Source organism: Colletotrichum aenigma (assembly GCF_013390185.1).
Source record: "Colletotrichum aenigma strain Cg56 chromosome Unknown KSG_Cg56_contig03, whole genome shotgun sequence".
In the NCBI taxonomy this organism is placed as follows: domain Eukaryota; kingdom Fungi; phylum Ascomycota; class Sordariomycetes; order Glomerellales; family Glomerellaceae; genus Colletotrichum; species Colletotrichum aenigma.
The window spans coordinates 4,999,710-5,024,787 of NW_023500909.1; the positions used below are offsets into that span (position 1 = coordinate 4,999,710).

The 25,078-nt window shown below is 55.3% G+C and overlaps 8 protein-coding genes across 8 annotated transcripts; 3 read left to right on the forward strand and 5 right to left on the reverse strand.

Moving 5' to 3' along the window:
* Window positions 1-20: 20 nt before the first annotated feature.
* Window positions 21-1,387, reverse strand: CGCA056_v005305 (uncharacterized protein; the record flags this gene model as incomplete). The annotated part of the gene is made up of 3 exons (XM_037320558.1): window positions 21-1,050; window positions 1,102-1,147; window positions 1,201-1,387. The coding sequence occupies 3 exons, from the start codon at window positions 1,385-1,387 to the stop codon at window positions 21-23; spliced, it is 1,263 nt and encodes a 420-aa protein (XP_037182199.1).
* Window positions 1,388-1,806: 419 nt separating this feature from the next.
* On the reverse strand, window positions 1,807-4,083 carry DBP7 (ATP-dependent RNA helicase DBP7; the record flags this gene model as incomplete). Its single annotated transcript, XM_037320559.1, has 1 exon — window positions 1,807-4,083. The coding sequence occupies one exon, from the start codon at window positions 4,081-4,083 to the stop codon at window positions 1,807-1,809; it is 2,277 nt and encodes a 758-aa protein (XP_037182198.1).
* Window positions 4,084-4,893: 810 nt separating this feature from the next.
* CGCA056_v005307 (uncharacterized protein) lies at window positions 4,894-5,610 on the forward strand (the record flags this gene model as incomplete). The annotated part of the gene is made up of 3 exons (XM_037320560.1): window positions 4,894-5,098; window positions 5,231-5,373; window positions 5,467-5,610. 3 exons carry the CDS (start codon window positions 4,894-4,896, stop codon window positions 5,608-5,610), a joined length of 492 nt encoding a protein of 163 aa, XP_037182197.1.
* A 1,413-nt stretch (window positions 5,611-7,023) lies between these two features.
* On the forward strand, window positions 7,024-8,594 carry CGCA056_v005308 (ATP-dependent RNA helicase DEAH11; the record flags this gene model as incomplete). Its single annotated transcript, XM_037320561.1, has 2 exons — window positions 7,024-8,044; window positions 8,416-8,594. 2 exons carry the CDS (start codon window positions 7,024-7,026, stop codon window positions 8,592-8,594), a joined length of 1,200 nt encoding a protein of 399 aa, XP_037182196.1.
* Window positions 8,595-9,801: 1,207 nt separating this feature from the next.
* Window positions 9,802-10,881, forward strand: CGCA056_v005309 (uncharacterized protein; the record flags this gene model as incomplete). Its single annotated transcript, XM_037320562.1, has 2 exons — window positions 9,802-10,156; window positions 10,418-10,881. The coding sequence occupies 2 exons, from the start codon at window positions 9,802-9,804 to the stop codon at window positions 10,879-10,881; spliced, it is 819 nt and encodes a 272-aa protein (XP_037182195.1).
* Window positions 10,882-11,976: 1,095 nt separating this feature from the next.
* On the reverse strand, window positions 11,977-13,562 carry ERG8 (Phosphomevalonate kinase; the record flags this gene model as incomplete). The annotated part of the gene is made up of 2 exons (XM_037320563.1): window positions 11,977-13,051; window positions 13,288-13,562. The coding sequence occupies 2 exons, from the start codon at window positions 13,560-13,562 to the stop codon at window positions 11,977-11,979; spliced, it is 1,350 nt and encodes a 449-aa protein (XP_037181269.1).
* A 1,881-nt stretch (window positions 13,563-15,443) lies between these two features.
* Window positions 15,444-19,236, reverse strand: CGCA056_v005311 (Pentatricopeptide repeat-containing protein 5; the record flags this gene model as incomplete). Its single annotated transcript, XM_037320564.1, has 3 exons — window positions 15,444-18,891; window positions 18,931-18,950; window positions 19,201-19,236. 3 exons carry the CDS (start codon window positions 19,234-19,236, stop codon window positions 15,444-15,446), a joined length of 3,504 nt encoding a protein of 1,167 aa, XP_037181270.1.
* Window positions 19,237-23,587: 4,351 nt separating this feature from the next.
* CGCA056_v005312 (uncharacterized protein) lies at window positions 23,588-23,961 on the reverse strand (the record flags this gene model as incomplete). Its single annotated transcript, XM_037320565.1, has 2 exons — window positions 23,588-23,735; window positions 23,795-23,961. 2 exons carry the CDS (start codon window positions 23,959-23,961, stop codon window positions 23,588-23,590), a joined length of 315 nt encoding a protein of 104 aa, XP_037181271.1.
* Between the last annotated feature and the right edge of the window lie 1,117 nt (window positions 23,962-25,078).

The window sequence follows — 25,078 nt, forward strand, 5'->3', positions numbered from 1 at the left end:
AATTGTGAGAGAAGCCGAGCTCATAGAAATGATGGAATGATATCTCTAGAGTCCTGTGATTCCGCTTTCTTCACGGGAGCTCGCCGTGACGGCCTTGCCCTTGCAGTGCGATTCTTGAAGCGTGTGAATAGGTCGTCGTCATCTTCGTCATCGCCGTCATCGATAGCAGGCGTCGTCGTTGCAGTCGTGCTGTTTGACGAGGAGCTGCTCATTGGTCTTGCCGTCGGTGATGTATGCTTCGCAGCTCCAAGCCGTGGCGTTCTTGCCCTTGCAGTGCGATTCTTGTGGCGCGTGAATATATCGTCTTCGTCGTCACCATCATCGGCAGCTGGTGTTGCGGTTCCAGTTGTGCTATTCGATGAGGAGCTGCTTGTTGGTCTTGTCGCCGGTCTTTCTTTAGATACTCGGGAAGCATGCCTCGCGGCTCCCAGCGAAGCAGCGGCTCCCGCTCCCTTTGCTGTGGACCGCGCCGGATCCTTTGGCAAAGGCCTCGATACCTGCGCTGGCCTCACGGATTCTCGCCTCGTTGGAGCCTTCACCGGCCCGCCAAGATCGTCGCTCTCGGACTCCGTTTCTTCTTCCAGAGCTTCTCTCCTGCTCATGGGCGCAGACCTTCTCTGGGACTTGATCACCCCTCCAAACAAGCTCGTCTTCGTTCCCGAGTCCGCCTTCGTAAGCGTTGTGAGCGGCACCTCCTTCTTCTGCGGGCTGTCCATCAAGCCCTGTAGCGAGGTGCCGTGCCACGGCATGCTCGTCTCGTCACCGCTCTCATCGTCGACGCCGGCCTGTTTCTTCGCCTTGCGGAGCGCCTCGCGCTGCTTCTTCTTACGGAGCAGCTCCTCCTGACGTCTCCTCGCGATCTCTGTAAGGGATCCAACGACGGGACGGGAGATGTTCTTGATTGTCTCCGCGTTCTGAGATTTCGTCTGCGTTTTGAGGCGTTGGTACTCCGCTGCGTGGAGATGCGCTGTGAACTGGCCGGCGACGGTGAAGAGTTCGTCCTCGACCATGCGATACTTGTCGTCATTTTCTAGGCCTTCGATCATGAAGCTGCGAGAGCATTAGTGCTGCACGGGCGTGTTTGTTAGGCAGAGAGCTCACATTTCCGGGATAGGCTGCGGTGGTGGCGAAGTTGAAGCACTTCGATCTGCAACGTGTGGGTGAGCGTCCGCGCAGCTGCCATGAGTGATGAGCACCTACCTCTGAGGAGGCCATTTAACCGTGACGATTGTTGCTTTGAGTTGCGCGACGTTGGTGTCGCCTTCTGCTTTGGCGTGGCGCGTCGCGGCGTCGCTGCTGAACGAGATGTCGGCGGCTTGGTGGCGGCTTTCGCGGGTGTTCGTACTGGGTCGACGTCGTCGCGCGCCCAGGGCAGTCGTCGTGTCATGTTTGGGGGGGTTGTAGTCGCGTGCGATATAGAGATTGATCAACGCTGATCCCGATGAATGACATGTTATGAGTTTTGAGGGCGAGATTTCTATTTGCGACGCGCGGGTTCTCGAAGATTTCGCGGGTTCAGCGTCTCAAGGTAGATGCTTCGTGAACGGTTTCGGTGAGATTAGGTAGCCGTCCGGGTGGTCCAATGCTGTGTGAGCACTGCACTAACAATTTCGCAGGGGAAGAGCGACCCCACTTGCTGCAAATTCTCGTTAGCCGCTTCATGTCACAGAAGGTGCACAGGCAAGACCATGTGTGTCGACAAATAAAATTACCCTGTCTGGTATATGACCTTTTAATCGCTATAAACATGACTTTTTGTCTATAAACCTCCCCCAGCCCAATATGCACCCATGCACAAAAGACAACTCAACCAAGGTTGAACTCGCTGGCCGCGTTCATGACCATCCTCATCTTCGCCTTCATCTTTCTCTCCATCTCGCTTGGCTCCTCGCCTCCACCAGTGTTGATATCCTCCATGGGGTTACCTGACGACTTCTTCTCGCCACGTCTGCCAGCAGCCTTCTGTTTCATGACAGTCTTCTTGCCGCTATGGTCGCCGCGACCGACACCAGACGGCGCCTCACGCAGACCGTAGGCCTTCGCCATGTGACCCAGATGCAGCTCCGTGATGTCGAAGAAAACGCGCTCCTCCTTGACGTGGGTAGCGTATGCCCTGATGTGAGAGCGGAACGCCTTACGAGACTCGTCGAGAAGAGTCTTGCTCGACTGCAGGAGAAGGCGCTGCTCGAGGTGGAGTTGGAGGTTCTCGGCACGAGCGTTGAAGCTCTTGTCGGTTGCGGGCAGGGGCTTAGCATCGGTCTCGACGGGGAACTCCATTGGTGTTGTAAGGCCGCGCTGCAGAACGGTATCGTAAAGCTCGGGCTTAGGAGGGGTGGCGTTCTTGGCCTTGAGATGCTCAATGTAGCCTTCTTCGCAGCCAGGCATCAAGAACAGGACGGCCTTTCCGGGGCGACCGGCACGAGCGGTACGACCGATGCGATGAACGTGGTCGGCGGCGGCGAAAGCAGGGTCGTATTCGACGACAAGTTCGACGGAGGGCACATCGAGACCACGGGAAGCGATGTCGGTGGTGATGAGGACGGTTGGGTCTTTGCAGCTGCTGTAGGACGCGAGCGTGGCCGTTCGGACGGGTTGGGGAAGGGAGCCGTGTAGCCTGTGAAGGACGATGTTGGTGTTGGCTGGTGACGTGATGTATCCGGCTGGGGCGACGGTGTTTGACGTTCCTGAGGGATTGGCCGAGGATTTCTCATCCTCGGATTGTGGTTTGCGGAGGAGATCGAAGTGGTAGTCGACGGAGTCGGCACAAGATAAGAAGACGATGGCCTTCATCACCGAACCCTTGCGTGAGAATGTTGACTTGAGGAGCGAGATGAGGGTGACGAGTCGCAACTTGGCAGGGACGATAACGTAGTTCTGCTTCAGCTGGGCGGGCGCCTCAAACTTGACCTCCTCAGCGTCATCCTGGTCCTCTTCAGATGTCGTGACGTGTACGGCATCCTCCAAACTGATCTCGCCAAGCTTCTGGACGTTCATCTTCATGGTAGCGGAACACAGAATGGTGACACGGCGCTTCGGCAGACCAGCGAGAGAGACACCATTTGCCGTCGTGTCTGAGAGACCGCCCTCACGAATCTTGCCAACAATGGTACGCAGCTCCGCCTCGAAACCCATCTCCATCAGACGATCACCTTCATCGAGGACCAACCATCTGACAGTCCCGACATCGAGACTCTTGGTGTTGTTGAGATGGTCGCTCAGACGACCGGGTGTGGCGATGAGAATGTTGACGCCTTTCCTCAGACGGCTCTTCTCAGAGTGCTTGCTTTCACCACCGATGACGGTCGTGCTGACTAGATAAGGTGGAAGAATCTTGGCGAGGACAACATCAATCTGCCGGCAAAGTTCGCGTGTCGGCGCCAAAACGATGGCAAAGAGGCCGGAGTCTCTCTTGATCTGACCCTCGACTGATAAGATCCGTTGGAGGATGGGAAGCAGGTAAGCCAGAGTCTTTCCGGAACCTGTTTGCGCCTGCACAAACGCATCGCTGTCTTCTGTGATGAGTTGCGGGATGACCTTGGCCTGGATAGCTGTCGGGGCCTTCAGCTGAATCTTGTCCGACAGAGTCAGTGCGAGACGTCGTGAGATGCCGAGGGCGTGGAAACTGGCAGCTTCGGCGGACAACGCCGCGTTTGACGGTTCTCTCACAACTTCCTCAGCCTTCTCTTCGTTCGGGTCGTCAAACACAGTCTTCGGTGTCGGGTTGAATGAGAAAAGTCTTGAAGTAACCTGGCCGTCCCTCGGCCTGCCGCTGGAGATGCTGCCTGGCGGCAGCTTGCCGGTCTGGTAGGAGCTTGGCCTCGAAGGGTCGGCTCTTGGTCGCTTCGCCGGGCGCTCGTGAAAGCCGTCGTCATTGTCGGCTCTGTGAGACTTCCTGTTTCCGGGCGTCCATCTTTGGGTCGGCGGGGCGTCTGAAGATGGTGATGAAGGACGTTTGTCGCCGCCCCTGTTCGCAATCCTCTGCGCCTTCACTCTGTCACGCCATCGTCCTCCCTGGATCTTGACGTGGGACTTGATGGGACCCGTCCCCAGGTCAAAGTTCATAATCATGCCATCGTCCGCCATTTTTGCTGATGAAATGCCGTCGGTCGCAGCGATGATGAAAGGTCATTGAGGCGAAGTCGAAAAATAAAATTTCAGAAGCAGAGCCTTATCGCGATCGGCGTTTAGATAATGGCTCCACTCTTAGGCGTCGACCCGCATGGCGCTTGGGCCCACACCATCCCGGTTTCCTGTCACAGTGGCGTGTGCCCGGTGCTGTGCATCGACAACACTGAACTACTACTACCTAGATGATAAGAGGCCGGCCCTTGGGTTTCCTCATCAATAACATCGAAACAGCATCATTTCAATTCCCCTTGAATGCCGAGATTCTCCAATTCATCCGAACTCAATCTATTGCAATGACGTTCATCCGGTGGTCCGTAAGGCAGGCCTCTCTCGCCATTAGACTTGCAGGCGCACTTGTTTCCCCACGATAGTCGAGAAAAGGTCATTCTCCATGTCTTCTTTAAAACCACAAAATTGTTTACGCCTTGTGTTTTTTTTCCTGACTTTTGAGTAATATCTAAGTAAATCACTGAGCCTCCTAATCGCGCCACACTCTCAAAAGACATACGCAAGGTGCGCCTTCAAGGTCTCGCCCTGGTTGCAACCCTTCTCTGCCTTTTCCCCCTTCCTGCTGATTTCTTTCCCTAGTCAAATACTTGCCAATACTTCAACGACAACACGGACTGCTCTGCCGACGATACGGATGATGCTACGCTGCAGCTGTTTCTCCAATTGCAGCAGGCCGACCTCAAAGAGCTTCGACATGAGGCCAGAGGCTGTAATAACTAGGATGGGTTCCTTCTGGACGCAGATCTTGCCTTTGAGATGTACCAGGAGGAGCTGTATTTTCTCGAGACCTTTGCAATTGACAGACAACTGAGTCAACGCTTCAACGAAGAGGAGGACACCGACGAAGAGGACACCGACGAAGAGGACGCCGACGAAGAAGAGGACGCTGGTCAAGCAGAGGATAAAATTGCAGAGACTGAGAACCGGCATGATGATGTTGGCGCGGAATTTCCGACCCCTCGTAGGTGGTGGGAGACTCTTATGCACACGGGATTTGCCAGATGGCGGTCTGTATTCATTCCTTCGAGCAATATCAACGGGGACGTCGGTCATTGTCCAATATACTAGTATAGCACTTGTACTCTTTGTAAAGGCCTAGCGCACCCCAACCACGCCTGCGAGCAAGACCAGGTAACCCACGAAGTCCTTCGTATCGCTGCCGAGAACAACTGGCAGAGATGTCCCCACTTCCAAGTTATTATCGAGCTGAATCAAGGATGCTACCACATCAGTAAGGTAACCATCGGATAATATCCAACTCAAGATTCGCTAACAAAACCTCACTAGCCTGCCGTTGCCACAACTAGTTCTGCTACCTATACCTCGTAGAGTGGAAGACATGCCGCATGCGATTGCGACCAGTGGGATGAAGAGGACCTGCTCGATGCCTATGAACAGAACTACAACGCCTATGAAGAGAACTACAACGCCAGGGCAGAGATCTACAACGCCGCACGTGGTGGCATACAATGAAGCCCTGAAACACTTGTGTAGGATTCGTACATTATCTTCATTCAATCATTTGTATCACGGGTCTCGAAAAGTAATGCTATATCTCAGAGACATCACCAAAGTCTTCTTAAACAGGCCAGGTTACTTCACCGGCGGAGCTTACGCATCAAGAAACATCATTTATGATTGGAAGTATTCGTCATGAATTCTGCTAGCCGGGCAGTGTCCACTACATAAGCAGTATACAATCCATATGTCCTATATCTATGCCAAAACGACTATCCTCGCTGTTGTTATCATTTTTATTATCACATTACTATTATTACTGTCGTCGTCGTCCATCGTTATTCCTATCTACCTCTACTGTAGTCCTTATTAGAGTATAGGTACACTACGATATATTTATGGGGAGGGACACTGCCCGGCTACCAAAACTCTTTGTAATATTCTCGGGCTGTCCTTGACGAACTTCAGGTGCTGTCGGCGAGTTGTCTGTTGCCCTCAAAACCGGCCGTCTTGCACCATTCCACTCAGGCCATTTGAGACCCCTGATTCCTTCGTCTAGAGGCCTCTACAAACTCTCACATGCTCAAGTGGCTGTCGCAGACCGACGGTAGCATTTCCGCCAAAATACTATTGCAACCTATTCACCATCAGTTTGTTCGGCCAAAATGTTATCGTTACCCCCATCCCCGGGCCCCGGTGAAGTTCAGACGAGGTTAATCAGGCGTTTCTCACTGGCTCAGTCAGTCGTCAAGACAACTTTTCTTCTCCTAAGGCGTGTCTGGGTTTCCCCGCCATATACCTTGTTCAGGTATGCCTCGACGTACTCTGGAAAGTTCCGACTTGGTCGCGTCATCTGAAAGCAACCAAAGACCGAAGGTTTCTGTGATTTGGGTTGGAGTGAATGATGCAATCGTGCCTTCGCCAGGGGTGTGCCTGGAAGCCTGCGCATCGGCTGGCTCCTATTCCCACATGTAATTCGTCCACTCCAACGCAGGAGGCCGTCTACATCTGGAAGTCAAAGACCAAGCCGTCGGCAACCCAACAGAAAAGCATCGAGCTTCAGATGTCCGCACCGGAGGATTTATTATTTTATTTCAGCTGCCCCCGCCTTCGCTTTCACCTGAATTACACTGTTATGCTCGGCTACGTTCTTGTGAACAGGCCCAGGCTCCCCAGCTGCATTAAGTCACCTCCATCTTGCACTCAACTTCCAACTCCAATACTTCCTTGCTTAAGTGGATTCTGTCTGCATTTCTTCTTGAGACCCATGAGCTTTCCCCGGCAGTAGAGGTCCATTTCACAGTTTCGATCTGAAACGACATCTCATCCGTCTCCTGTCGGGACTCGAATGGCCTTTGATGAATCCTACTCCCATCCACCTCGAACCCTCACTAATCAGCTCTACTCATCTCATCTCATTGGGTCAAGATGCTTTGCCACGACATCGACGAGGAGACCCTGCACCTGGTCATCCAGATGCAGCTCGAAGATCTAGAACATATGAAGAATTGCAGAAAGGGCAAGCAGAAAGAAGGTAGTCTTCCTGACTCGGATTTCGCCTTCAAAACCTACCAGTCTGAGCTCAAGACATGTGAGCAACGAGTATCGGACAGGACCATGAGCCAGAGCATCCAAAAGGCCACCCGTACAGATGGTAAACTTGTGACAGTGTTCGCTGCACAGGAGAGGCAAGCTGAGCGCGACAGAGAGATGGCACTCCGCCTTAGCCGCGGCGAGACAGTCAACCAGAACTCCTTTCAGACTTCTACTAATTCAAAGACAACTTCCCCAGACCAAGACGAGTCCGACTCAGACGCCGACATGCTTCGCAAGCTTCAGCAGCTCTACGTATCTGCAGACGCCGACGATGACGATACTCTGGACCAGCCAGAGTCGTCCTCCTGGGCAGCTTCTCGAAGCGACATGAATGGCACCGCGAAGCCCGTCGAGGTAGCGAAGGAACCTTGCATCAGCTGTCAGGACAGGTTCTCCGTCACTAACCTTTCCCACTGTCCTTGTAGCCACCTCTACTGCCATGACTGCCTCCGAAATTTGTTTGAAGCATGCCTCACAGACGAATCTCTATTCCCGGCACGTTGTTGCGGCCAACGAATCCCGGTTGACGACCAACGCCCCGTCCTCGGCTCTAAGCTCGTGGGCCAGTTCCGTGCCAAGGAGGTCGAGTTCTCAACCTTAAACCGCACGTACTGCCACCAACCCACTTGTTCTACCTTCGTACCCGTGGAGTTTATCAAGAACGACGTCGCGACGTGCCCACAATGCTACTACAGAACATGTACTATGTGTAAGGGCGCAGAACACCGGGGCGATGAGTGTGGCCAGGACACCGCGACCCAGATCATCCTACAGTTGGCGGCCGAGAACGGATGGCAGCGGTGCTTCTCCTGCCGGCGCGTCGTGGAGCTCGAGCATGGCTGCAACCACATGAGTGAGTCAGTCGCGTTCAAAGATACCGTTGTAACTAAGTTATGGATGAGCCTGTCGTTGCGGCGCCCAGTTCTGCTACATATGCGGCATGAAATGGAAGACATGTTCTTGCGCGCAGTGGAACGAGGAGCGGTTATTGGCCCGCGCCAATGTGAACGTCGATCGAATCCCCGGCGCTCGACAGTTTGATGCTCAGAGGAGAGCGCAACTAGTTGAAAGGCAGGCGCAGAACTTGGTTGAGAACCATGAGTGTGCGCATGGGGCCTGGAGATCTCGCGGTGGTTTCTTCACTTGTGAGGAATGCTACGACACTCTGTTTCATTACATCTACGAATGCAAGCGATGCCATATCCGTGCTTGTCGGAGATGCAGGTTCAACCGTCTTTAACAGGGCAAACTTCCAACCCGCGTTCATCATCTCCAAGAATCTCGATGTCGGAGCGGAGCTCGAACAATACAGGGCTATGTTTACTCTGCAGACCGGTTATCCACACCGCTGGAGTAAGGAGACGAGCCAGAAGACCACGTTGGCTGCACTTATCCTGCTATAGGGCGTGATGAGGGGAAGGATAGTCGGCAAACTGACTTGAATAATCTGGGGACAAAAAGGAACATCGTGCAAGTAAACGGAGAGTGAAACCATAAATTTAATAACAAAGTTTGGAGGACACGCAAGGGGTCTTTCAGATGCGAGTAATGTCGTGCCTCACTTCGTTCATGAATGTGACCGATGTCGCATCCAAGCTTGCCGAGAATGTCGGTATCACCAGTTACAACTAGAGGATGACTCAGACAGCGACAGCGGTGACTCTGGTTGGTAGCGTTTGTTGTATATAATCTTGTCCTTGGGGTTCACAGAATCTCAAATGTTGTAGGTGATCATCTGTCTGGCTGTCAGGCTGTTTTAGAACCAATACGAAGTGAAGTCCCACACGAGAACTTACTTGATAGATCAAGATGTAAATGATTGATACGTAAGAGACCGCCTAGTTTTCTTGTGCTAGATCGAATCCTTCTTTCCTTCTAAGTTTTCCTTCGCAATTTGCCGCCTGGAAGCCTGCTTTTCCTTTGGTTTTATATGTAGTCCATCTTAAATCAAGGCACTATGGTCATCGTCTGCCATCGTCTACCATCGTCGTGCATCGTTGTTGTCTGTCGTCGTCCTCCCTATCTTTGTCTCTCCTCCACTACTGTCATCCTCATCGAGGTCACCACGCTCCTTCCTTCCATACCGCGTCGAGTGGATGCTCCTTCCTCGCTGTCCGAACCTCTCCAGATGTTTTCTCCTTCAGGCTAGCGCACTTCACCTCGAATTGCAATTTTGTCTCTGCTCTTTCTCGTCTTTTCATTTCTTTTCCTTTCTGCATCGTCGCAGCTGCTTTTGCGATCAACCACCTCTTCGCATTTCGACGATCACAGCCGTACCAGCTTTTACCCTTCCTGACTTGCAATCTTTCTGTGAGAAAGTAAGTTTTATCTTGAATTTTTCTTGTAATTTTGCTTCTTCTCCATTGGCGACTTCTTAGCTATCAAATGTGAAGGCCTTCCCGGGAGTTCCTTCAACGTTCTCCAAGTGCCTCGGCGCAAAACTGACCGTCGCATAGGAAGTAACGGCTATCCTTGCCAAAATTTACAACTTCATCTACATGTAGCAGAGATTTCTCAGCACCAAACGACATCATGTCTGCCTTTGTCGATGGCATGGACGAAGCGACGCTGCAGCTGGTTGTCCAGATGCAACAATAACACATCAGAGAAATGCAGGACCAGCGCAAGGGCAAAGCTAAAGAAATCGATCGGTCTGACGCAGACGTGGCTTTGGACACGTATCAGGCCGAGCTTTTGTCCTTCCAGACCTTCGCCGCGGACCGAGCCATGAGCAGATGTATCGCTCACCAGGAAGGCACCCACCCAGCTCTGACACAGCAGACTGTACCAGACCCAAGCAATCCAATTACTTCGCAGCCAGCTGAGAGTTCTGGTCCCGAGGAGATTGTCGCGGAAAAGATCGTCACGGAGGAGACCATCGCCGCAGATGCTGTCCTTACAGTCTGCAACAACGACATTCACGACAATGATTCTATCGCTGACATGCCCGAGTCGTCCTCCTGGGGTGCATCCAGAGAAAGTTCAAAGCGCACAAGTTCAAGAAGACCAAACCAGCCAGAGACCCGGTCTTGTATTTCCTGCACCAAGGAGTATGACCTGAGCGACTCTTGCCTCGCTCCATGTGACCAGCTTTACTGCGCGACGTGTTTGCAGAAACTGTTCCAACTTTCTCTGGTAGATGAGAGTCTTTTCCCGCCCCGGTGCTGCCGAAAACCCATCCCCATGAATCAAGTACAGCACGTCATACCCAAGCAGCTGATGTAAGAATTCATCACCAAGGAGATCGAGTTTTCGACGGTCAACAGAACCTACTGTCACCAGCCTCAGTGCTCGGGGTTCATACCTCCTACCAGCATCGAAGGAGACATCGGCACCTGTCCTGCCTGTCAAGCAAAGACGTGCGTGTTGTGCAAGAGTATGGAGCACGACCACGCCGACGCATGCAAGGAAGATACAGCGACGCAAGAAGTTCTGAAGCTAGCTGCTGACAAGAAGTGGCCAAGATGCAACAAATGCCACGCGATTGTTGAACTGGACACGGGCTGCTATCATATGAGTGAGTTCTCCGAGGATGCATGCACGTCCCAGGCCCCCGTTAACGCCTGTCAGCTTGCCGCTGCGGAGGACAGTTCTGCTATCTCTGCGAAGCACCCTGGAAGACCTGCAATTGCCGCCAATGGGACGAGCCCAGGGCGCGAGTCAACAGAGCGCCGAACGCCCGGAACATGACTGCTCAGCAGCGCGCTGCTGCTTTGACTCGAGCCCGGCGAAATGCCATACGGAACCATGCATGCGAACATAACGGCCGTTGGACCAAGTTATATGGCGAGTTTACTTGTGAGGGGTGCAGTGACAGGCTGAGCGAGTTCATCTTTCAGTGCAATGATTGTCATCTGCAGTCTTGTGCGAGATGCAGATTCAAACGATTCAACTGAAGAAAAGGGAGAGTCCTGCTGGCATCGTGTGAGATTACGGGGATTCAAAGAGACGACTAGCATACGGTAGGGCCGTTGGAGAGCAGTCATCCATCTTGGACGCTTGAGTAATTAGCAAATACCTCCCTCATCTTGGGAGCCTAAGTAGCTAGCAAATGACAAAGTCTCATCTTGTAAGCACTCCGAGAAAGGAGCGATCGCGTCATTGACATATCGTGGCAGAGGTAGCCAGGGGCTGAATAACTCAGTCATTCTCCTGTGCTAGAGCGATCACTTTTCCTATGGGCTTATGTATAATCTTTGCCGCTAGTATTATCGTCGTCGTCGTCCATCTTCAACGCCTGTTATTACTGTCTATCGTCGTCTCTAGTTATTGCCATCCATAGTCGTCCCTGCCTGTATTCTTACTATTCTGGTATCGTCCTCAGTTAGAACAGCCTAGTACACGCGAAACGTAGTCGATCAAGCATAGGAGAAATGAAAAGTCTCCAAGGACATACATACATATCATGAGATCAGCGAAAAAAAAAAAAAAAAAAAAAAAAAAAAAGGGAAGGAAAAAAAGAAAACCAAAAGAAGATGCGGCCAGTGTGGATTGAACACACGACCTTCAGATTAAGTGATTGAAGTTAACTTCAGTCTGACGCTCTCCCAACTGAGCTATGTCCGCCGCATTTGATTGGTGAGTAAGTATAGTCTAAGCTAGCCTAGGTAGCATGATCGTGTGGAGCACCCACGCAGATCGCGACCATATCCCTCACCCGTTCATCCACACCAAGCCAGTTTTGCTCGTCGAAATCTCACGCTCAATTGTCGTTGCTATGTTCTAAACTTGCCGTTTTCTTTTTGAACTCCCTTCGATTGCTCCACCCCCTTCAAGAAAATCGCTTCACAAAAGCCACCCAGCATAAACCCCCAGCTCCTCCCTCCTCGCACCCTCCATCTCCCCCAAAACGCCCAACAACTTCACCCTAGCCCCCTTCTCCCGGCTCCACCCCTCCAGGAACTTCTCAACCCTCTTCCTCGTCTCCTCATCGTCCCTCATCACCAGTGCCAGCGCGTCAAACCCGCCTGCGCCAGGCACCACGCCCCCAAGCACGCCCTCCACCCCGCTCACCGCGTCCAGCAGCTCCGTCTGGCTCGGCGGCTCAATCGGCACCCCGCTGCCCTCGCCCATCTTCCTAATCAGCCCCCTCACCTTGCCGACCGCCGCGCCAACCTCCTCGGTCCGCCCATCCTTCAGCACCGCCGCCAGCGCCTCGTTGCGGCCCTGCAGCTCGTCCCACAGCGCCTTGCTCCCCTCCGCGTCCTCCTTGCGCCACGCGAGCACCTTCTTCACCATGCCCACCGTCTGGCTGCCGCAGTCCACGTCGCACATGCGCAGACACAACCCCGGCGCCAGGCTGACGCTCTTGTCGACCTCGACGTCCCACCCCTGGAACTCGTCCACCTTGCGCACCAGCGCCTCCGCGAACCCGGGCTGCCCCGGCGCGCCGAGCCCGTCGAGCAGGGACGGCGAGAAGCGGCGGTACCGGCAGCTGCCGAAGACCGCGGCCGCGACGTCGAAGCCGCTGCCGACTTTGCCCTGCGCGGCGCAGTGCGCGGCCTGCGCGAGGTTGTGCAGCGTGTGCTTGCCGGCCTCGGAGGATAGGTTGAAGAGGTTCGTGGGCAGGTGGTGCGTGAGGAGGGCGGCGGTGAGGGAGGTCACCAGCGCGGCGGAGGAGCCCAGGCCGGTCTTGTGCGCCTCGCTGAGGGTGTGGGGGTACCGCGCGAAGCGGCCCTGCTGCTGGGCGGCGGCGCCGGGGGTGGTGTCCGGGAGGGAGTAGTAGTCGTTGTCGGCGAGGATGATGAGGCGGGTGGATGTGAGGGCGTGGTTTGGGCGGCGTTTGCGGATGCTGGCGATGTAGGTGAGGGCGTAGGAGAGGGTGGTCTCGACGAAGGGGTTGGGGTTGATTTTGGAGCCGCTGGGGGATGGTGTTAGTGACTTTTCAACTCTAGACGTGTGGGATGTCGGTGAGGTTGGTTCATCGAGGCCGTCATCTCACATGAGATCTCACATCTCGAAATGAGCGATATCAGCCCCTCACCGCAACTGCTGACCCCTCCTCACCGACAACCATCACCACTTTACTTCAACATATCAAACGTGCCGAAACTTGATCCAAGCCGAGAGGGAAGCACGTAAAGAGAAGCAACTTACACCTGCAGCTGCGTGACGGTAATCCCCCCATCCTCAGGCGCGAGATGGAACCCGTACCGCCACGTCGCGTCGAGGAATTGCGGGCTCTCGACGACAATCTCCGTCAGGTGCACGCCGGGCGACGTGTGGATCTCGGCCGCGACGACATTCACCCTCGCGCTGAGCCCGAAAACGAGGCCCGTGTACGCCCGGTCGAGGACGAGATACCCGCCCGCGAGGAGCACCTTCCCGGGCGCCGAGACGGCGGTCGCGGTCGTGTCTGCTCCGGCCGTCATTTTTTTTTCTTTTTTCTTCTTCCTTTTTTTGCGACCTTCCGTCTCTTGTTCCCCAACTGCTTAGTCCAGGTAGTCACTCTGTTGACCGGTTGTAGTCTGTGAACTGTAGCCTTAGGTTGAAGGGCGGGCCTTCTCGTGTTACCTACTCTAGCGTGAACAAAATGTCTCGGGCAAACTGAGGAACTTCGTCTTATATAAGCTATCACTTAGAGAACCCCTCTGTCCTCTACTTATTTGTGATTACCTAAGACGCGCACAGCTAGCTTACCTAAGGTATCCGTACTAGATCTACCACAGAGACGACGGACGACGGAGACGGGCGACGGAGATGAATAACGACAGGGACGACAGGGACGACAGGGACGACAGAGACGACAGAGACGGCGATAACGACGATGGTGCAGGGGCGTCTATTGTCTTTCCCGTGCTTGCTAAAGCTGTGCTGCAACCTGCGCTGCAACCTGCCGCCTTCCCGAGTTGCGTTCCTCAAAAGAAGATGAGAGAGAAGAAAGGGCAAGATCGCCAATTGGAACAATCACAGCGGGAAAACCGCAGTGTATACCTTCTGAAACTCTGGTCTGAAGTTGCAACCAGAGGAGGTCAAAGAGGGAGGGTGAGTTGATGACGCAGTCGTGATGGAACCGTAAGGCAGAAAGTTTGGGCCAGCGTTGAGGGAAAGAAAAGGGCGGACGACCTCAGGTATGCATCGTGGGGAGAAGAGACAGCGCTAAAATACAGTAGCATCCGAGTCCGCCGATTCTGCCGCCTGTGCTGTTGCTGCATGATTGGCACCTTACCGTGCCTCTGTTTGCCGCGACTGCGTTTGCCCGCCCCATAAGCTCCGGCCCCCAACGCCGAGGATGGGAGTGACCCCATCCGCCCGTCCAATTGGAGCGGGCGGCACCCCGATGGATTCGTTGTCGAGCTTCTGCTGGATCAACTGAAGAATTCCAGCATGGCAGCGGACCAACACACCCAATGCCTTTCTGCCAGACGTGCCTCCCCGATGCCCATAGCTGTCAGACCTGCTTCCGTCCAGGAGCTTGGGCCTGTTTCCTGTCTCTTTCGTGTGTTCTTGAAACATGCACGGCATGCCGGACGTCAGAGCTGCCTTTGCGGGCACGGATGGAAGCGGCGGCCTCTTACTTGACAAGGGGCCTGGCCTCTTCGAAACGTCAAATCACGCATTCGTCTTCACTTCGAGTAAGGAACAAGCTTTGAACAGTTTGACATAATCTTCTTGGAATGCCAATGTCTGCCGATAATATACATACAGCAGGATCACACGCCCCTTTCTGTCATGGGCATGTCGTAATCTGACCTTCGTAGATACCGTTATCCGTGTCCTCCCGTCCGTCCGACCCGTCCCTGATCCCTCTATGCTGCAGTCGTCGCGCATTCTACCCGCGCGCGCCCTTCTCTTTTTTGTATGCTGAGTGGAGTAGTGTCTATCGTTTGTTGCGGGCCAATGGCCGTCATCGCTCGCTTTCCGAAAAAGCCCCTGTGAACGGGTGGCTCTGCCCCTTTGACCCTATTGCTTCCGCAACGCCGTGGTAACCCGCCCCGAAACACGTCGGGGATGAATTCGACTCCCACACCCAAATTCAGACTCCTAAAAAGCCAAGCACAATCTGACATAGGAAACGGAAGTGGAAAAGATGCCTCCGGCGCACTGCCGATTATCACAACCTAGCCGCCCATCCTACCCAGACACCCCGAACCCTCGGTCCACCGGCGTCAAAACACACAACGGGGTATCAAACAAAACGGTAGTTGAGGGCAATTACAAAGGAAATATGGTAATCTGAAAGGACACGCAGACCTGCTGCTCAATGCGTGCTTCGATGAATTGACAAAGGATGGTTGCGGTCGAGGAGAAGCTTAGTTTTGGGCAGCAGCTTCCTCACCACCGCCACCGCCGAGGAGCTCCAGCACCTTGTTGACAACGGCGCTAGGGTAGCCGCGGCAGAGCATCTCGCCAACGACGCCCTTGGCCTTCTCGCGCTCCTCGACAGCGAGGAAGGCGCGGGTCATGGCCTCGTACGTGCTGGGTTCGCGCTTGTCGTGGACGACGGAGTCATAGATGGACTGAGCCTTGTCGATGTTCTTCTCAGCAGCCCAGCCGTGGATCAGGGTGTTGGCGATGTACGGGGTCATCTCAACACCGCGGCGGCGCATCTGTCCGAGAACTGCCTCGGTGTCGGCAACCTTGTGGTTGGCAACCATGGCCTCGAACAGAGCCTGGAAGAGGCTGGCGTTGACAGAGACGGAGCGGTCAGCCATGACGGAGTCGAACACCTTGCGGGCTCCCTCCATGTCGTGGAGGTTGCAGCCGCGGGCGTGGATCAAGGCAGCGAAGTGGACGGGCTCGGGCTTCTGACCGGAGGCGCGGATGGCGTCGAGAACAGCCTCGGCCGCAGCCATATCAATAGGCTCCAGGGTAGCGTGGGTGTCAACGAGAAGCTTGAAGGTGTGCGCGGTAGGCGCAATACCCTTGGTCTTCATGCGCTCGTAGTAGGCAAGGACCTTAGACTTGTCGCGCTTGGTGGTCAGGAAGAACTGCATCATGCTATTGTAGGGAGCGGGGCGAGCCTTGTAGTTGGGCATGGCCTCCATCTCGTCGAAAAGCTCTTCAGCAAACTTCTCATCGCTGACACGGCAGAGGGCGTTGACAATGGTTCCGTAGGTGACAGAGGTGGGCTTGATTCCAAGAGCGCGCATCTCAGCAAAGTAGAACAGGCAGTCGTCAATGCGACGAGCCTTGCCCAGCTTGCCAATCAGAGCGTTGTACAGGAAGGAGCTGGGCTCGACACCCTCAGCCTTGGCGCGGTGGAAGATCTTGACAGCCTCGGAAGCCTCGTCAAAGGTCTTGGCGGACTCCTTGAGGGTGGTGATGTACAGACCGAAAGTGTTGGCAGAGGGGGCAGCACCCATGGCGAGCAGCTCCTGGTGGTACTGCTCGGCCATCTGACGGTTGCCCATCGTCAAGCAAGCACCGACCATGGCGTCCAGGATGGAAGACCAGCCGTAGCGAACGACAGCGTACTGGGGCAGGAGGGGAACGTCGGTGCGGGCCATGGCGAGGATGTCGTTGCACAGCTCCATCTTGCTATCACGTGCAGCAGCGGAGATGAGCTTGGCGTAGGTGATGTAGCGGGGGTGACGGCCAGCACGGCGCATGTTGCGGAACCGGGTGAGAGCATCATGGAGCCTGGGACCCTTGCGACCGTGCGCGCCCTCCAGTTCATCGGAGATAAGCGAAGAGCCCTTGAAGTCGGTGTTGTGCGCATACGGGTCGAAGGAATCCTCGAAGCTGGAGACAGTGGCGGTGGATGCAAAGGGAGAAGCGGAGTTGACCTGGGAAGCGATCTCACGAGGATCCACGATACCGCGGCTGGTCATGAATCGGTGGATGAAATCAACACCCTCCTCAACCTCATCAGCGTGCTCCGGGCTAACTGCGCGAATTCTCTGGAACATCATCTCTGATTGAGACAGACCCTCAGCGACCTGGCCGGAGCCAATAAGGGCGATGGCAAACATGGCGGTGGGCTCGATAAGGGCGGCGGTGACAGGGGTCTCAGGGTTGCAGAGGATGCCCCAGTAGCGGGCCGCAGAAGCGACATCGCCCTCACGAACGCTGAGAGCCAAAAGTGCCATGGCGGGGGTGGCGACGGGCTGGAAGTTGATGGGCAGGTTGGCAAACGCCGCAATGGCAGTGAGCTTGTCACCGACGTCGGCAGCGCGGGTTGCCAGACTGCTCATCGGCTCAGCTCTCACTTCGGCCTCGACAACCTGAGCCCAGCGAAGAGCCTCGCTGAAGATGCCACGCTCAGTGAAGGCCTTGACGAAGCCAGAGCTGACAATGGCGTCCTTGATGTCGCCAGCGCGAACCTCGTACTCCGTGATGATCTTCTCGTAGAACTTCATAGCGCCCTCGACCTTGTCGGAAATGATATATGCGTGAATTACTGCAGCGTAAACCTCGGCGTCGAGTCTGTCGTTAAGGGAGGGTTCGCCCTTGTCGTTAGCAATGGCGAGGTCCTTGTACTCATTGTAGCACTCGACAGCGCTGACCAGGTCACCGGCATTGGCGAATGCGGTGATCATGGCGGGGAACATGGCAGCAAAAGGAGTGACGCGGTTCAGCTCCATGTGCTCGTACAGGCGGAGCATGTCATCGACACGTCCGGCCTGAGCACAGGCAGAGATCAGCTGGTGGTAAGACTCAGACGAGTAGGACGCCCTCTGGGTGAGGACGGATTTCTCAAACATCTCCATAGCAAGACCCAGCCTGTCGTCCTCAGAGAGGATGGCATGCTCAAGCTCGTGGGATGCGAACATGAACTTGCCAGGCTCGTCCATGCCACCAAAGCGAACGCGCTTCTCGTCGAGGGACTTCTTCAGAGCAGCGACCTCGAGAGAGCGGGCCGCGAGAAGGCCGACCAAGATGTTGTAGGTGTCGCTGTCGGGGACCACCTTGCGGCGGAGCATATCAGCGTACACGTCCAGAGCCTTGGAAACCATCTCATTCTTGGCGTTGGGCAGGTGAATGGCGGCCATCAACAGAGCGTTGTAGGCACTGGCGATGGGGGGCACGCCGGCGACCAGCATGGCCTCGAAGACGGCCGGGATCTCGGAGTAGCGACCATCCTCGGAGAGGTGGTGCAAGTGGTCGGCGTAAACCTGAGATTGCGGGTGCACGGGAGGGGTAGCGGTGCGGATGCTGAACGGCGTCCTCGAGGGGTCGATGGCCGGGGAGTGGTATGAGCGGACGGCGGGGGAGGCTGATCGGACGGAGTGCTCGGAAGCCTCTTCCAAAGCCTCCAAGCGGTTCCTGTGTTCAATCTCTCTCTCTAATGCTGCGTCGATCTCGGCCAGGGCGGCCTGGGCCTCTGGTGGGATGTCGGATAGTGCTTCTGCATCCTCGGCAGCGTCCTCGAGATCGAGAGCCTTGGGCTCGGCGGCAAGCACAGCCTCTGGCTCCGGCTTCCACTCAATCTGCCTCTGGAACTGGAACTGGCTCCATTCCTTCTCGAGATCCTCCTCGGAGGCCTGCTCCTGCTGCTTCTGCAGGGCCTCAAAGTACGCGTCTAGGCTTCCATGCTGGCTGGTGAGCTTCTCGTGGCGATGCTCGGGAAGACCGGCGGTTGTCCGCTCGTGGTGGAATGCGGACTGGAGCTGGAAAGACTGAAGACGACCAAAGCGGTTGGTGTTCCGGCGGGCGAATGAGGGCCGGTTCTGTGTGTTAAGGATGGGATGTGTGGCAGCTACGACAGACTGGGCGTAGCCGTTTGTGAAAGATTTCGCAAATCCTTGACGGATGAAACTCTGGTAGAGGGAGGAGTAGATGGTGGGCATTTAGAACTCGCGGGGAAGGGGGGGATTCTGTGGTTGGATTGTCAGTCGCAATTGTCTGGGGATACAGGATCGACAGGAAATTGAGGAGCAGCAGCCAACGAGGAAAAAAAGATTTGCGCGGTGCATTGCGGTGTTCAGACGAAATTTCCGAGGCTGGACTGCCGTGTTTGGTTCGCCACGGCAAAATCCCGGGCGAGGGGCGGCGAGTCACCACGATTTTGCAGCGACGGGAAGGTGATGTCGTGAGAGAGCAGCAGGTGGGAATAATTCAACTTACATGGGGGAAAATGTGAAGAGTCCGTTGCAGGTTCATTTGACAGCACTGTAGCCGTCAAACAAACGCGCGAATCTGATTAAAGAAGGGGGTGTAATTGGGATTGGAGGGAGGAGAGAGGAACAGAAGCTGGGATTGAGAGCGAGGGGGGCGAACTAGAAGTATTAGAGATGCCGGTAGATTTTCAGAGTGACCGAGTGTGAGTGGCAGTTGCAGTGGGAGGAAAAGGCGAGCAGCGGAGCTAAGCTAGGGACTAGAAAGGTGGGAATTTGGCACACTGGAGCGGGAGCTTTGTGAGATCGGACGGAGTCAATGAGACGTACAGCCGAGTACCTACGGGCCACTGCCATTGCCATTGCCATCCATGGACCGCAATGCATATGGCCCGCCTCGGTGTCCCGCCTCTTCACTTTGATTCAGCAGTCTTCTTCCAGTGGAGATCTGCGCCTTTCTAGGACCGTCTTTTTTTCTTGCAGTCTCCTCCGCTGGAAGGAATGGGGAATGCGACAGAAGGGCACAGCTACGGGGGCGCTAGACCGGGGCATGAGGGTTTTGGAGGCAGGGCATGGGTGTTGCTGCAAGTGAAGTTCACACTCATTTTCACATTATCATTTCATCAGTATTTGCGCAGTAGACTTCAAATATTGTGTGTTCTATGTCGAATACAGATACAGCGAGTGACTCGAAGCAACACCTCCAATGAAAGATTCAATACCGTGACGGATTTACTGCGTAGGTCTCCGTTCGCGTGGATTCGGAGCTCTCTCGCTCAGTGACGGCAACAGGGTGGATTCGGGAACTTTAAAATTACTAAATGGAAGCGCGTTTTGGTCCCTGTTTTCCGATTCCCTCTCTGGCGCCGATACTTGGTGCGTGGTACTTTCCTGCCAGACCAAGGCGAGCGGGTTTAATGACTCAGGCACCAAACCCCGACGCCGTTGGGGCCTTGATCCGCGGCTTGTGAGTGGCTCAGTTCCTCTAGCCTCAGTGGCTCTCGCCCGCGAGCTCCCTGTCGTTCTTGGTGTCCCAAAAGCAACGATTAATTGGAATGGATCTTGACTCCAAGCCTGAGATGGGGGGGGGGGGGGGGGGGCAACGACGCTCAAACACCAGAATACTGAGGCAAACCTCGAGGAAGCAACAGGTGGCCTTGACGCCTCGCGATTCCGATATTTGCCTTGCTCGACACCCTTCGTCGCAGGCCGCAGGGCATCAAGCTGACAGGTGACGACGTGGAGAGAACGGACGAATACCTCCCAGAGACCGGACGGATGCTTCAGCAACGTCCGGCACCGACTCCTCAGAAGGTACTGCCTTGGTCTGCGTGTCATCACCCACTGCTGCCCTTTCGCCCGCCAACGCGAAATGGCTCACGGCTAGCGGTACTCACGCGCGCACACCGTAACGGCGGAGGAGAGGTACTCCGCCGTACTCGACATGCGACAAGATACCTCGCCCACAACTCCTACAGGTCTCCTCCAAGTCCCTTTGCGAGATGACGACTCCCTGGTGACGCCTAAGGACGCGAGATTGATCATCGCTGCAGGCTTAAGCCAAGCCCGCTGGAACGTCAACACCCTCTCAAAAACACGGGGAAATTTGGGGGTTCAACGTGTGAAGGGGGGCTGCCTCCCAGCGAAGTCCCAGCACTCTTACAAGTTACGAACCCAGCCGACTGCCAAAACGGGCCTGATGACTCTTTGACGGTTGCCCTGTGGCCCCTGCCAGCGAGAAGAAACCGGCACCAATGTGCTGGAATGGCGGGGGAAGCCAGTCAGGGACTCAGAGGGCTGGCTGACCAAGGGCGAAGGCCGTGGACACGAATAGATGTCGGTGTCCATGACCAATCACGGGCGCCTCAATACTGGGAGAAGCCGGAAGGAACGGGAGGGTCGGAGACTGGGGAGCCACAGTGCACCAGGGGCAGGTGCAGGACTCTGAGGACTCAAAGGGACCCCGTCCTGTCGGGAAGCAGCCTCCAGCCCCACCTTCCATCTCCGTTTCCACCAGTGGCTGCAACTGCATCTTGGCCCGTTACTTCCCCGCTGGTAGCCTCCGCTAACGACCAAGTCGCGCCTGCTCATTGGTGATTCACCACCAGAAACCAATCACTCAAGACGCAAATTTTTCACCTCTAGCAACCCCTCAACCTCATGCGCATGAACGAACCTACGGAGCGGACCTCAGGCTCAGCTCCCGCTGCAACCACACATACTACGTATGCAGTATACACACAGCAGCGATGCCGTCTTGACAAAACGGTGAGGTTCAGAGCACCTTGCTAGCAGAATTCTTGTCTCGATATCGGACGGAGGGATGTGGCCAACGACTGGCTGATATCAAGCATCACGGCTCTGAGACCTGCGAGATCTCAACTCGATGGAGAGACAATCTCGTGGACCAAACAAACACGTCCATGGCCGTGCCCTCCTCGCGCCCAGCCGCAGATCAGCATGCACGTCTTCAGAATCGAGGCCGGGTAGTCACCGTCACCGCCCCGCGAGCAGCACGCGCAGAAAAGAAACAACACATCAACACCGCCAGTTCAACCCTCGTCGGCGTCCCTGCCGGCCCCATCTATGCCATCGCTCACCTATCCAAAACGGGCCAAAACAGCAAACACTCGATCCCACGCTCACCCGCCTGCCCTGTCCCTTGCGTCCGTCGACGAATGGCAACGCGCCCAAAACTGCCAGTGTAATCTGCCCCAACAGACCCTGACCTGTCCGTAATCATTACCATCTGGAATCTCACACATGGCACGGAGATGGCGATGCGATCTCCATTGACCAACTATTGGTACCGATTGGTACTTGTTAAAGTGGCAGCGGGAGCCAAATTGAATCAGGGCTTACAGCCGTCTGGCACGCGAGTCTGGCACCTTGCTGATGGAGCCTGGGAGTTCTGCCCACGACAAATGATCCTCGAGGGGTTGCACGTCGCGCCCTAACAGACGTGACGTGCTGAGACATTGGCCAACATGCTTCCTCCACAATTTCGCAATTGAGCACCGGCCAGCAATCCCCTAGCTCTGACAGATCGCGCCAACATTTCCCGCAATTCGTGGGGGCTCGTTCACGACTTTCAGGTCACGCGGCCATCCATTCACGAAAAAGAGCCGCCATGTGTTGCGGCACGGCACACACAGCCTAGGAGCCCACCGGTTCCCAAAAAACAGCATCTAGTCCAGGCACCGCTTCGCCGCAGGCATGGATGACCATGAGTGGTGATGCGGATGCTCAAACCGCGAGAGCCACGTTCTCGTTGCCTCGGAGGGCGGGCATCTGGTTGCGCCGTCTTACATCCGGCCGCCGGACATGAGAACTTATCCCCGTGGCCTTGCCAGGTGGCCCTCAATATGCCGACGCCGACGGCCCAATGCCGCTACCCGGCCCTCTGACTGCTCCGACCAGATCTGGATGCTGCTGCTGCGTATCCCACTAATGCGCTGTAACCTGCGCCCGTCCGCCCCAAAGCCAAGACTGGCACACTGGCGAGCGCTCCGCCTGTCACCGAGATACATCGGCTCGGGTCTCGGTGAGAGTGGGTTGGTTGGAACCTGTGGAGGATCGACAACATCCCCTGGCCTGCGACCTCGCATGGGGCTCAGCTTACGTGACACCCGAAAGCGCGCAAGTCCCTTTGACGACCCTTTCGATCCTGCGCATCATTGCGCAGCATTACGCGCGCCTCATGTTTGCGTGTTTGACATGTTTGCTTCCTCGGCGGCTTCGCCCTACGGCTCCGAGGTGGGGATCGGGGACCTTCGGGTGCAGGCTGCAAGGCAGCAGCCATGGCCCATGGCTTTGCAGTTTCACAAATCACGAGGCTGACAATGACGATGTTTGCTGAGGCAGCTCAGCGGCATGTGAATACTTCCAAATCAGGGTGCATGCGTGCCACAGACACCAGAGGCGCAGTCGTCGGAAGCATTGCGATGAAAGAAGATCACAGGCGTGGCAGCGGAAGAAGTGAAGGTAAAGGTAACTTTACTGTATTTGTATTTGGGCCTTTTTGGGCACCATTCTCTCTCTTCCTCTGAACAACAATCATCCTCAGCTCGCAAGCTTCTCTGCAGTCGACACTGCGTACCAAGTGGTATCGTACTGATAATCTCAAAAAAGTGACCAAGCAAATCAAGAGCGAACCGACTGTCGTCGTCGCTGCAGTAGTTTTTCCCCGCTCCAATAACGCCGTCGCTGAAGTCATTGTTCCCAAAAGGCATGATAGTGCCGGACGCTCGCTCTCGCTAATAGTTGACGCTCATAAAATAGACGTTGCTGATCACCGTCCTGGGTGTAACAACCCGTGGCAAGTTGCCATTACCGTCCATCGCTAGTGTATGTATTGTTTGTGTGTGGTTTGTTGGTTTGCAGGTTGATTGAGTCAATCATCTGCTGTAGGAGCTGCCGAGGGTGGAGATGGAGGCGCTGGACATGCCGGACTGGATGGAGAACATGGGCCTGGCGGTGTAGTCGGAGTCGAAGTCGGCGATGCCGATGCGGCTCGCGACAGCTTGTTCCTTGAGCATGGCAATTCTGGAGAGGTTGTTAGTGTCATTGCGTTTGATGGTAGTGATTGAGGTCTAAAGACTTACTCATCTGCGCTGATGCCCGCGAGTTCGAGGTTGCACTTCTTGAAGTCGAATGGGGCGGAGATGTCCACGCCCCTGGGCTTGGCCTCCTTCCTGCTGCGGCGGATGACCTTGTTGAGGAAGACCTTGAAGCCGTCGTTGTGGGAGTCCATGGCTGCGTCGGTCTGCATTATGGCTGTTGTGTGTGTGTGGTTGTGGTGGTTGCGAGAAGGTGGTAGTGTGGTGCGAGGGTCGAGGTGGTATATGTAAGTGCGGTGTCGCGGTCGTACACAGGGATGAAGAAGTGAATGTTTTGTTTCTCGATTCCGAGGGATGCCGGGTGACGATCTCCGACATGAAAGATCGATCGGTTGGTTGCTGTGTTGGGTTTATATCCAATTGTTCCTTGTGTTCCTTTCTTTTTCTGGTGTTCCCTTTCCAGCTTCTCGGGTCCCTTTCGCTCTTGCTGGGTAGTGATAGTGTGGTATGCTTTCTTTTGCTCCTTGTCTCGACGTGATTGTGTCGTTGTGTTGCTTCCTGCGGCTCAGCCCTTGGATTGAAGATATTGGGTAAAGATTGGGATTTGAGTTGGTGGAGTTAGATTGCGAGCTGATTCCGCAAAAGAAAGCAGAGGTGAGGGTGGGAGAAGCCAGAATCATATATCTCCATTTCCCAGATCGGCGGGTGTGTGTGGTGTGTGGTGTGTGGTGTGGTGTTGGCAGCAGGATGGGCGGAGGGGAGGGGGGGGGAACAGCCGCACTGCACGCGCAATACCACACCACACGCCCTGCCCTACGGTAGAGGGGGTGTGTGTGTGTGTGTGGAGGTGCCGGGGACGTATGCTGCATACGTACGACACGCACCCCATCCTTCCTCTTCCCTTTGGAGAGTTGCGCTGAGTGTGTGCCCTTTTTCTGCGTCCCATCTCATCAATGCCAGAATCATCTACCTAGCGCTTCTATCTCCCCGAAGGACGGGGAGGGAGGGGCGTGTGGAAGGAGAGAGTGGAGTGCCGTGGTCTGGTGCTCCCCGGCATGCCATTCGAACATTTGCGTCAAGGGGGGAAAATTGAAGAAATGTGTCCGTCCGTCGGCCGACGGGCGCCACGCTCTTTGGGCAAAGAAGGTTAGGTGGAGGGTGTGTGGCAGGGCGTGAAGGCTTCATTCTCTGAAGGGGGTACGATCTTTGAATTCCTGGGTGGGGTGCAAGGTTTTTTTTTTTTTGGGTTAACGGACGTAGAGAGGGACGGACGAGCCTATCCGTAGCTACTAGTCGGCCTTTCTTTTCCCTATGGGCCCTCTGTCTCTC